General features: G+C 30.4%; 1 protein-coding gene across 1 annotated transcript in view; it reads right to left on the bottom strand.

Moving 5' to 3' along the window:
- Positions 1-12,659, bottom strand: part of LOC149133280 (serine/threonine-protein kinase MARK1-like) — a 53,925-nt gene extending 41,266 nt beyond the window's left edge. The window contains exons 1-3 of the mRNA XM_089359934.1: positions 12,642-12,659; positions 3,026-3,138; positions 2,076-2,244 (exon numbers count right to left, since the gene is read on the bottom strand). Of these exons, the coding sequence (XP_089216060.1) occupies positions 2,076-2,244; positions 3,026-3,133 (277 nt within the window). The 5' untranslated portion in view covers positions 3,134-3,138; positions 12,642-12,659. The remainder of the gene's footprint in view (positions 1-2,075; positions 2,245-3,025; positions 3,139-12,641) is intronic.
- Between the last annotated feature and the right edge of the window lie 1,003 nt (positions 12,660-13,662).

Genomic DNA, 13,662 nt, shown 5'->3' with positions numbered 1-13,662 from the left:
ATTCATGGTTCATTAACTCCACAATGACCTTAAAAAATGACTTCCATCAGGTATCTACCAATTGTGTGACAGGGCTATACTTGCAATCTTAAAAATAACACTAGTAATAGTAATGATAATAAAAAGATTACAAATGTCTGTTAGACATGCAGAACTACATTCTCATAATTTCAACCACTTTAAATAATTGCACTTTGCTCCTTATTGAAGCATGTAACTCTTATTTTCAGTTACTTGAAAAGTAAAACCAGTTTTCTTCTCAACATTTTGACAAGAAGCACATTCAACTGTGAAAACATTAAAGATGGGTGGGGTGAGGCATGGGGTCATCATTCAAGGTAAAAGGGTTTTAAAGAAAAAATATTCAAGAAGACTAAGATATTTCAACAATAGTAACTTCAGTTTATATTAATAACCCTCTTTAAATCTTTTTGAAAATTAAATGTGCTTACATGATTTTATTGAGATTTTTTTTAAGGTGATGAGCTGGCAAACTTGTTAGTGTCAGAAAAATGCTTTATGACATTTCTTCATCCCGAGTTCCCACTAAGGTCAACTTTGCATTTCACTCTGGGCACATCCCATAGCTATGTAATCAAGAAGTTTCCCAACCACATGGCATTTTGTTCAGTCCCACTATGTGGAATTTTGGGCAATATCTTTTACTATAACCTAAGTTGCCCAAAACCTTGTAAGCAGATTTGGTAGATGAGAACTGAAAGAAGCCTGTTTTGTGTATATGTGTGTGCATTGCATGCACGCAGGGGTACCTCTGTCTTGACAACATGTGATAGTTATAAATGAGCTTCAACCTCAAACAAGCAGTGTTCTTCATTTCTAAACTTCCATGGAAACATGTCTGGCCATGGGGAAATATAACAGGAAGGGCATCTAACTGTAGAAAATCTACCTCAATGAGAAAGGAAATGTGTATGTTAAGACAATGATGTTAATTTTTAGTTTGTCAAACCTCAAACCAATTCATAAAACCTATTGTTGGTATATACATATAATGAATTATATCTGACTTGATATTGAAAATTTTTCATCTTAGTTTAGAAGTATTATTTTATTTTCTCATGACTTCTTAACTTGTTCCTATAATGTACAATATAACTCAGAAGGAATAATGAAAATTAAGCAGGGAATAAGTTATGACCATCACTTGCAACCGAGTATGACTTAGCTGTATGAACAACACTTTCGCTGTTTAAGGGGGCCTTGTGGTTGTGAACACACATAGATACCCTTTTGACCTTCCCAGATGTGAAAGTTAGGGGAAGAGGAGGGTGCATCATCACTGGGTTGGTGCTATGCTTATTAATGGATAAAGGCAAAGTTGACTCTGGTGGGATCTGGATTCAGAGTACAGAAACAGAGCAAAATTTGTAAAACATTCTCTCTAATGCACACATAACATCTCTGCAAATTGACTTTGACAATTTAGAAATTTACCACATGTTAAGAAAAATAAACAATAAATAAAATAATTAGAATTGCTTGATGAAAAACTAATTATAGTAGTATGACGGAATTATAGTAGTTTTAATATCAATAAAAACTTCCAATAAGCTGTCTAAAAATGCGAGAATCAAAAATTATCCACAGAATTACTAACTTTAAAAATAAGTTTTTTATTTATATATATATATATATATATGAAACAGGTGATATGAATCACATGGGAAACATTTGATAATGGGTACAGGAAAGGCTATATGGTTAAGGAGCTTGTTTCACAACCACACAATTACAGATTTGATTCTACTGTACAGCTTTCAACAGATGTCATACTATATTCTTGGATTGACCAAGATCTTCTAAGTGAAATTTAGCAGACAGAGGCTGTGGAAGCCTGCTTCATTTATGTGTGTATCTTTTGCCATTTTAAACAAGAAAATGGTGCTTTATGGATCAAGACCCTTGCATCAGGTTAGGCACTCCTTTCTCACTCCTGCTGCCAGGAAAATAAATGAAAATATAAAAATTGATGTAATCAGCAATTTTTCTGGTATGTTAAAAAAAAAAAAAGAATTAAAACTGTGATTAAAAAAAAATTCAAACAATCTACTCACCTCCATGACTGTAACGCCGAGGAGGTTTCTGATTAGTGGCAGAGAGACTCCTTGTAACACGATTGGGTGACTGATTTGTATTAGCATTAGTTTCAGTTGTTGGTCGGTTCGTAGTCATCGGCAAGTGCCGAAGAGATTGGTTGCTACCAGATCGGTCACTGCCTTCCAACTGAAATAAATAAATAAAAATAAAATTTCAATTATTAAAATAATACTCTACATAAAATAAAATCTACTACTTTCATCTATATGATAAATTAAAGATCACCCTATTAATATATTCCATAAAAAATATTGAACTATTGAAATTAAAAAAACAAAAGTAGGATGAAGACTGATGCGCATATAGGCGCAGGAGTGGCTGTGTGGTAAGTAGCTTGCTTACCAACCACATGGTTCCGGGTTCAGTCCCACTGCGTGGCACCTTGGGCAAGTGTCTTCTACTATAGCCTCGGGCTGACCAAAGCCTTGTGAGTGGATTTGGTAGACGGAAACTGAAAGAAGCCCGTCGTATATATGTATAAATATATATATATATATATATATATATATATATATGTGTGTGTGTGTGTGTGTGTGTGTGTGTGTGTGTTTGTCCCCCCCCCCCACATCGCTTGACAACTGATGCTGGTGTATTTACACCCCCGTAACTTAGCGGTTCGGCAAAAGAGACCGATAGAATAAGTACTAGGCTTCCAAAGAATAAGTCTTGGGGTCGATTTGCTCGACTAAAGGCGGTGCTCTAGCATGGCCTCAGTCAAATGACTGAAACAAGTAAAAGAGTAAGTAGGCAGATTTGATCATAGAAGACTTAGGATTGACAATTGAGATAGCACAAGACCAAAAAGCATGGAAAGCTGGTATACTGCAATCTCATGAAACTTATACTGAAATGGAAATAACTGGATCAGAATGCAGGCAGCAATGATGTTTAACAGTGATCAACTTACATCAGACGTTCTTCGTCCCAAAAGCAAATATGTTGCCATGATATCATCATATTTCTGTTGACTCAAGGAGTTTTCAACATCTTTCAAGGTATAACCCATACTAGCCATAATATCTGAAAATAATTAAAATAATATTACATTTTCCATTTTCAAATCACTGAAATATTTTTAATTTAAAATATGAATCAAATATTTCATAATAAGAATTTACTTCTTCAGAATTATTAACCATCCTTACTCTTAATTTCAGTCTACTATGGAGAAGAAAAAAAGAGCAGGGAGGCTGTAAGAATTTCATAGCTATATAAATATTTGATAATTTGTAAAAACAAATTTAAGTTAAATTTTTAAAAAAAACCTTATAAAATATATTCTTACTACTTTAAACACAAAAAATATTTTGTTATTGATTTTATAAGTAAAGCCTAAAATGTTAGTTAGAATTAAAAAAAAAAAAGCTTGTGAACCTTATTAGAATAAACATTTAAAGAATTCCTAGAAAACCATTGTCTTAAAAACTAACAAATTAAACAGTTAGAAAATGCTCTAAGTTTAATCCAGAAGTAAGCCAAACAGTACAATGCAATAATACAAAAATCTTTTCTGTTCAACATTTACATAACATCAAGTTTAGTTTATAAAATCAATCAAATCCTCAGTTGTATTTGAGGTTATATATATATATATATATATATATATATATAATGCTTCAGATTTAAAATGATACCTTGCAATCAGTTTGCTAAGCACTTCCCGTCACACTATAGTGTCCATCACACACACACACACACACACACACACAATAAACAGAGTTTTCGCTGTATGTGAGAAGGGAAACTTGAGTCATTTTTCTTTTATTAACTGAGAATTGATAGGACAAAATGAAGTGAAAACTTTAAAATATTGAAATAATAAGCTAAAATTAGCACAACATTCTCATGATAATAAAAAACTCAACATCAGCATTTGAAGTGAGCATTCAATTACAAAATCAGTTTAATATTTTAGTTTCTACCCCCCACCCCAAATATTCAAAAGTGAGGGCTGTCAATAGCAGCAATGACAGAGTGCTGCATAAAATACAAGGTATTTAGTTAGGTTCTAATTACCAATTTTTGAAATGAATAATGGTCAAAAAGAATAAGAAGTGCTCAATACTTAAAAGACATCATTCAAATATTTAAAATTGATTATGGAAAGCAACATGGAAAGAATCGAAGGTAGATCTGAAATAAATCAACGAGTGCAGTTAGGTTGATAAAAGATGCAAAATCAGACTAAAGGAAACAAAAAAACATCATGACAAGATTCATAAACTGAAGGAGAGGGGGAAAAGTAAGAGCAGTAAACTATCTCATCCAATTTCACAATGAAAATATGCGCATACAGTTTTATTAACATGACATGTGCCATCACACTCACATGTACAGAGATAGTGTGGTGATGAGAGAAAGCATGTGTAGTGCCAAAAGAACATGCCATTCACTTGTCACATTTCACAATTGTATGTGACTATGCTATTAAAATGACTACATATTTAAAAAAAAGTTCTCAATGTTTTGATATGAGTTTGACAAAGGCCATTCAGTTAATGAGATGAATATATATATATATATATATATATATATATATATATATATATATATATATATATATTAGTCATGATATAAACTTGTGCTTAGTAAAAGTGTATGTAGAATAAGTGAGAAAACACTTTCCACCAAATGGTATGACATACACAAATAAAAATACCAACAAAACAAAAAAAAAGAAAAGAAAAGGTTGCACAAATGCGCAGTTTTTTTTCTCTCATGGATATATAAATATGCATAAGCGAATTTTCATAGAGATAAAAGTAAAATAGATATTTTCTGTAACACAGAACAAAAACTGTTTCCTATAGTACATGCTATTTGCTCTGTGTGTGTGGAAGTATCATCTAAAATAAACAAAGTTTTTATATAGCTAATGTGAAGCTTCTATTTAGACAGCAAATTTACATTTGCACAGAAAGTAATTAATTATTAAACTGAAGTTAATGATAATAAAATATCAGCAAATCTGTATACTCTGTGCCCCCCCCCACACACACACACACACTAATGTATGTAAACCAATTGATTCTATTCCAGAATTGTCAAATGTGCAAAACTTTCCACACATTATTCTTCTAAGTTGAGCCAAATAAAATTTCATTCATTCACACTAAGACACAGAGATGGTGGCAGCTGGGTGTAACATTTAATATTTCATAAGGAATGAAGCTTTTCGGTTACTTCATTAAGTAAAAATGAAAAATACTAAACAAGTAAAATGCAATAAAAGAGCATGGAGAAAAAAATTAAAATGGAAATGTAAGCAAATAATAAATGTATGCATGTTACAGTGCTATACATTTAAAATGATAGTAATCAAGTAGACTGTGAAGGAAGAAGTATGAACAGCTGTTCTAAGGGAGTGAATTCTATGTTAAACTATATACCTGTATCTGCAAGTGAAAAGCATGTATGTGATAAAAAGACTGGTTGTTGGTGGTAAGTCAGGGGCAAGATGAATTAATAATACAATAATCATTATATTTAGATTTTTTGCAAACAACTTGCAGATGCAAGTGCAATGAGTTGAAAGCTTTGCATACTGGATGCTAGCAAGTTTATGGGGTCATCAGGAGAGAACGTGTGCCATTTCAGGGCCTACCTCATGACAGCATCATCATCCCCCACCCCCACCCCGTTAATACACAAGAAACTATTATCTCCCTTACTTGATCCTTTATTAATGTGTTTCAGAAGTAGGTTGAAAGAATAGATAAAAGTGAGAACCAACATACTGAAAACTAAAATGAAATGAGACACCCACAATAATCATTACAAAGGTAATGACTGACTAAAAATAATGTTCCAGAGAAGATGGTCAAGATTTCTAGAGCTTCCAATAAACAGTAATATCAAATGAATAGATTAACAAAAACAGACAGGTTTATAAAAAGAAAAAAATTTGAGTATCAAGTAATAAATGAATCCAGTGTCCAAGTAAACATTCACAAAATTTTCTCTTAATGTTTCCTCCAGACATATAAAGCTCTCACTGAAGAATTAAAGATTTCTGTCAACTGCCCAGAGAAGATATAATTCTTACTCAAGATTTATGATAGCAATTATGTTTTCTTCACAAAAGCCAAATATGTTCAATAAAAAATGATAGATGCTGCTAATGTAGTCTTCTCCAAATGACAAATGTTTCCTTGGTGTGTAGAAGATACATGGCATGTGAAGGACATTTCTTTGGTGTGTAGAAGATGCATGGCATGTGAAGGACATTATAATAGTTAGCAGGAGAAAAGAGATCTATCTCTAAGTTAATATTATCCAAATTAGATGAGGGATTAATGATAAACTGCTGAAGTTAACATTTTTTTTTTTGCACTGACTGAAAATAAATGAAAGCTAAATCATATTAATTTCAGTGACTTTTAACAAAACTAAGACATGGTTGTCTAAGATTTCAAAGATATGATTTAGTAAACACTGGCTTAGCAAATTAAGGAACTCTTCATTGCTTGCAGTAAAACAAGCAAATGAATGACAGGTTAAAAATGGGAGTTGGGTTTTAAGTAAAGTTGAGTGTTAACAGAACTTGAAAAAGTACAAAATATTGATCATACAAAAATTGGAGCTAAGAAGAATAAAAGAGATAATCAGATAAATCTTTATCATTTAAGCCAACTAGCAAAACTAAGTGCAAAAAAGGATTTTCCAACTGAAGACAAAAAAAAAAGCATAAGGAACTAATTAATATCACTAAATCAAACATTAGAAAGACATATTCTAAGTAATTTCTTACAAATATGCAAACAAACTAAAAACAACAAACTAACTATAAAGAAATAGTGAAAACTTAAAATTTTTTAAAGATACTGTGATAATAAGTTAGTCAAATAAGGGTTAGGGATATGTACAAATAGATTTTCTATTTTTTATTTTAGAAGTTTCTGGTTCATTACAAGTGCTCTCCTTTCTAACATAAGTGATAATAGACAAAAGTAAATGCTGACAATATTAAGTGAAAGTGTTACTCAGCAAAAAAGCTAACTAAAATTGTTGCCAAGTGTTGAATTCAATATCAACCAATCTTATATCAAACAACAACATAAGGTGAATATCACTGAAAGACTAATTAATTTAACTTCATATGCAACAGAACATTTATTTTTCTTAAGATGCTAACTTCATTTAAGTGCTGCACTGAACATTTAGCTGAGCTTGCAGTAGTCATGTCACTGAAAGCTGAACTGTTGCCAAATTAAATCTGTGAATGTAACAGTCATCACTTTATAAACTATTTCTACCATTATTTGTTAGAGACACCGAAGTCTACCTTAATCTTCATAACTCTATTAGGTGTTGTTCTTAGCACTCATAGTTATAGGGGTTAAATATATAACCTGGTTAGCATGTTGGATAACTATAAATAACTAGTCAAAAATAAATACTTCAAAGATATAATCAAAACCATAAGAAAAATTTGAAGTATTATTCTCCCACCGAAATAATTTCAATAATTTTATGTTATCAGAATTCATTATTGATTTTGAAATGAAAATGAGAAAGTTTGAGTTAACAACATGTAAATTTATTTCCAACTGAAGATAACAGAACATTCGCACTTTTCATTTATAGGAAATTTGGCAGTTTATTGATTTACAGCATCACTCATTAAGCTGTGTGACCCACTCAATCCAAATTTGTTATTCATGCACTCACAAAATTATATAATAGAATTTCCATATCAGTTTGAAAGAATAGTGTACACAAAATATACCTAAACTTGTATACTAAACACAGAGGTAAAAATATCTTTTATAACACTATTACTTTTAATCCTTTAAAACTATTAATGGTACTGAAAAGTAATGCAGCATTTTCAAGCGAAGAGTCTAACATCATACTACAAATAGTTTACAGGCCGAAATGGTACCTCTGCAATCAACCAATCAGCATGGAGTTAATGTGGATATGCACTGTGTGTACATACACACTATCATATAGCTCACAAGGACTTTAGTGAACTGCATATTTAGTATTGCAGGTTTTACAAATTTTGTAAGGGCAACAATGCAACATCTGCAAGGGAAAACATATGTACTGTGTATTCTGATGGAGAGAGTGTTCAAAATGTCAAGGGTTGTTTAACAAATTCAAAGATGTCAATTTTGATCCTTCGGATGGGTATCAATCAAGAATGCCAGCTGTTCTCAATGATTCAGTGAAAACAGCAACTGAAAAGGATGTGTATCTAAATATTGGGGACTCATCCTAAAGGCTAAATAAACTTTTGTTCACTGTACAAGGTCATCTCAGGCAGCTTAAGAAAGTGTATAGAGAAGAGAAATGAGCACCTCATGAGCTGTTCCCCAAGAATAAGAGTGCATTCAATAAGATAATCCAAGTAAAAAATTTGTTAGGCTGGTAAGCTCTACCTCAACAGATTTAACACCATCAGATTTTCACTTGAACTTCAAGTGAAAACAAAGACTTAATCAACTGAATAGATACCAAGTAATTATTGGTATTTATTTTATAAATCTTAACGGAATGAGCATCAAAATCAACCCAATATCAATTGAAATTAGACTACTGAGATAATCAGTCTTTACTGAGTCATAGCACACACAAAGAAGTTAACTGTATTTCAGTAATTTTGTGTAACAAGATTGCCCCAAGAAATATTTATTTTATCGTTTATTTCTTCTTTCTATCTCTCTTTATACTCATAACTAGTAATTCCATACATCTGTTCTACAATTTTCAAAACAAAGTGGCAGAGCAAATGAAAATAAATACCTAACATATCATTAAATATTTAAAAAAAAAAAAAAGATATTTAAAATAAGTTTCAGTAAAACTACATGAAACAGACACTATTAAGTGTATTGGCCTTTCTTCTCTAACCAGATCATTAAAAAATATATACATCTAGAGTAAATTAATCTAAATTTGTAATTTAAGAATGGACAGGACCAAATGCTTATATCTCTTACAATTTTGACAAGTATGCTAACCTTTACGTTGCCAAGATTTTGTTATTATTTACCTAGAAATGAAATAAACATATGATCATCTACCATACTTAGTGTTAGCTTATTACAGATACATTTATGTAGATTATACTTTAACAATTTGATGTTGAATTAGGAAGCTAACAATTAATGTCTAACAAACAAAAATCCACCATTTGATGTGTACATCACAAATAATAGCAAAAAAAAAAAAATTCTTCAAAAACTAAAAAAAAAACAACCCCACAGACTGGATTTGGCTGCAGTGGTTAAAAAAAATTATTATTATTATCATTCTGATTGTGTATGCATGCTCTCCCATCCTATCCATGCTACATTTGTAACAGTAGCAAACTGCTTGCCCTGTTGTTTTAGTTTAGCTGCAAGGGAGACACAGAATAGACTTATTGGTCAACAGTAGGGTTTTTTTTTTTTCAGAAGTAGCGATCTAGGACTACATAAGTCAATGCAGTTCTTCTTTTAGTTTTTTTAATTTTTTGTTTTTTCTCTGAAGGATGGCTAAGTTGTAATTGGAAAGAAATCTAGCTGCTACTCCTATCTAATAGAACAAGAAACACATTCCTTTCTGTCTATTACTCTTTGCCTAAGGTTTTTTTTACAACTGGATGCCTCTATATTTATCAATTCATGTTATTTGTGTAAATTCTGAATTAAAATGCAGATATACACATGATGGCATTGGAGGCCAACTAAATACATTTATCAAATTACACTTCTTTAATGAAAGAACAAAATTTGGCATAATGAAATTGAATCCATATAGAAAACAGTGACAAATCTAACATCACTTCAAAAATGTTATGATCAGTGTTAGGGGGGACACACACAACTAAAACCAAATCTTAACATCAAGATTTTTAAATCTCTAATTTAGTAACAATAAATCTTAAGAACATTTTTCTTTCTTTCAGTTTTTGTTTATTTCTCAAACTATATCAACAAAAACTACTTGTTCAGAAAAAAGACTGTGTTTCCATGTACCTAAGCATACCACTAAACTAGTTACGAATATTTCAAGATTCCCTTCCACTTCTCTAACTTTTTTAAAACAACTTAAAAACTTTTTTGTTTTTTAGTACACCACTAATCTTTAGTAGCAATATATTCAGAAAAAGATATGTAAGGAATTTTTTTTAATAAATAAATAAATGCATAACTACTCACATTTTATAGAAAAATTGAAGTTGTTTTACAAAAAGCATTCACTTTACAAATGTAAAATACAATTGAAGTGATATTGATATTACTTAAGTATATAATTTTTATCTAAGAATAATTATGTTTACATTATTTTTATTTACACAGACACTCAACAGAAAAATAACATTGCTGAAAATCCATATAAGACAAATTAAATGAACAGGAAAATTACAAGTATTTGCAAAGTAAATTATACTTATCTTATAGTTATTTTCAATAAAACATTACAAAACGAAATACAGTTAACTTATAAAAAAAAGATACCAGACATTTAACATATTTAAGGACAAAATCCCATTTAGAAATAATTTATTTCTAAAACAAATATAGTCAGCCTTAACACAAGGTTTCATTAAAGAGAATGCATTTTCAAATATATCAATTTATATTTGCACTTGTTTTTAAAACTTCTAGAGAGAATAATAAACTCTCAAAGTTCCAGAATAAATTAATGTTCTAAAAATGCTTAAATGGCCCACATTATTTTATGAAAATAAGAAACATACGTATTACCATGGAAATAGAGTTTACAGCATGAACTACATTGCTAATACCAGCAATAATGAGGAGGCAAAAAGATAGACAAACATAAGGGAAAGATAGTTAAAACCTAGGTTAAAACAGGTTGGTTCTTTCTTTCTTTCTTTCTCTCTCTCTCTCTCTCTCTCTCTCTCTCTCTCTCTCTCTCTCTCTCTCTACCTCCTACCAATAGCACTGAATCAAGATAAGCAGATCCTGATAATGAGAACAAGATCTAAGAGCCTAGAATTGGAAATTGGCACAATATTCCGAGGTGCTCAAGAAGAGCATGAAAACCTTAGCTTCTCACCTTGATAGCGATGTAGGCCATTTATGTTGGAACCTGTCTCTGTTGAGGACACTAAAGAAAGAAAAACAGGTTTTCAAAAGAAAATTATTGATCTGAAAGATAAATTAATTCATTAGCAGTTTATCCGTGGAAGTTCCCTCCTTGTAAGTTGTTAGATCTGAGAAGGATGGGTAGGGAAGGGACTGGGAACAAAAGGAAAATTGGTTACCATTGAAAAAAAAAAAGCATTGCCTATGAAACTATGTGATACACAAATGAGTGTATGTGTGAATCAGATTTGAAAAAATATATCAAGTATATTCACTCTTAATTATTTGTTCCATTTTGACCAATCGTTTAAATTCATAGTGAAATGCAGTATACATATAAGATGTTTAATATTTATTTGTGTCTAGGGAAATAGCAATACATTAACAAAAATATAGGTCTACTGCACATTTGAGCTAAATAAACAGATTATTTTCCCTTGATTTAAAAACAAACTAAGTATTATTTGTCCATTTAAAAATATTTGTTATAGAACTAATCAAGACTGTCCAGTGAAAACAATATAAGAAGACAACCATGCATTCTGACAACAAATTTTTAAACAGTTAATGAACAAAAATTGCTTATGATAAGATTATCTTTCAAAAAAAAGTTACAAATGCATCTATGGCCAGAAGACAAAATACACCAATCAACACAATTGAAAATATAACCTTTAGAACTAATCTAACATAGAACAAAACAAGCAAATACAGTTAAGTTGAAGGATTCTGTGTTTGAGAGAGAGAGAGAGAGAGAGAGAGAGAGAGAGAGAGAGAAAGAAAGAAAGAAAGAGGATCAGGGCCATTGGTTAAGATATCCCCATACATGGAGTAATTTTAATATAATAATTATGGAAGGCTTCATATCAACTACTAATCTCAAACAGTTTATAATATCCAGTAAGTTTATATAAACGATTTTCAATATACACACAGCAACAATTATTTCCTCACACTCACTTTAACCTGGCTATTTATAGGGCTCTATACCAATCTATATCTTGATACCCAAGAGTTCTCACACCAACAAAAAGAATAAGCCACCTATTAACAAAACAGAAATTTTGTGAATACAGATTGGGTGAATGTTTCTAGTTATGATGAATGTTTTGAATAGCTGTCGTTATATATAAAACTAGAGAAAAAGTGAGGACAAAAAAATGTTAATTTCTCAATTAGTATTTCTAAGTATGTAAAAATGATTTCCATTATACAATAATTTGTTTCAACTTATTATCTAATTCACTAATATCTTTCCTGTTCCATTACATCAAAACGTACATTATTTCAGTGAATTTATGGACCTTAGAGTTACTCATTGTGTTAGAACTTTTTTTTTTTTTTCAATTATTTGGTGCACAAAAGGAATGGTTCTAATTGATGTAAAGAACCTCTGACTTTACTTCAGTACATCTAATAGCTTCATGCATCAAGTCCGTGCCTTCAATTGAAAGGAACAATAAAGAATTGTAATAATACCCTCATTCCTTAAAGATTTAGCTAGAGGGGAAAAAAAGAGAAAATAACATTACGTTAATGATAGAACAATGTATATAAAAAAAATATTGTGCTTATGTATATAAAAGTGCATGTGTCTAAATACATACATACACATACATACATATTCCATATGCATTTATACACATACATATTGATCCTATTCGAACAGAAATATATATAATAATAATAATAATAATAATAATAATAATAATAATAATGGTAATTCAGAAATAATTGTAGAAAATAAATTTAACATTATGTATTCCAAAGACTACTCTTAGTATTTCCCTATATGTTGAACTAGATACATTCTATACACAATTACAAACCTTTTAATTGTTTAAAAAAAGAAAAATGAAAAAAGAAAAGAAAAAAATGGAACATGTTTAAAAATCTAACAAGTTCATCAAATTTTATTAAACATGCACCCCGAGCCTTGTCTGGTTCACCTCAGCTCCATTACTAATTTAGATTGTTATTCAGTAGCAAAGATAAATATTCTAGATTTTAAAATAATTTGTGACTATCATTATATTAACTCAAAAATAAAGCTAGCTTAATTTGTTTTACAAATTAAATATCCACACAAACACTTGGTTTTTTATTTTTTTATTAAGAATTGCTTTCCACAATCTTAGTATATCTTAACATCTAGCAAAAGCAGTTATGATAATGCATCTAAGTAAATTGTTGTAACTATCAAAAGAAATATATAGAATAGAAAGTTGAGGAAAATTTTTAAATGCTAACAAAATATCTATAACAGGTTGATACCTATAACATCAGCAAGTAAAAAATATGTCTGTAATAGAATTCAGCCCCAGATTAGAAGTTTATCATGGTCAATACTTTCACTATTGTTGTTGTTTTCATAATTATAATTAACTAGATGACCTGTGAAAACTTCACGGAAAACATAAAAAATGTAAGCATCTGTAAATTGTGTGCTGGTGCCATGAGAAAGGTTTCTATATTGTGACACTTACAGAATATAGAAAAA

The sequence above is a fragment of the Octopus bimaculoides genome, chromosome 11 (genome assembly GCF_046866305.1).
Source record: "Octopus bimaculoides isolate indiv1 chromosome 11, ASM4686630v1, whole genome shotgun sequence".
Classification (NCBI taxonomy): Eukaryota; Metazoa; Mollusca; class Cephalopoda; order Octopoda; family Octopodidae; genus Octopus; species Octopus bimaculoides.
This window is presented reverse-complemented; position numbering and strand designations above follow the sequence as displayed.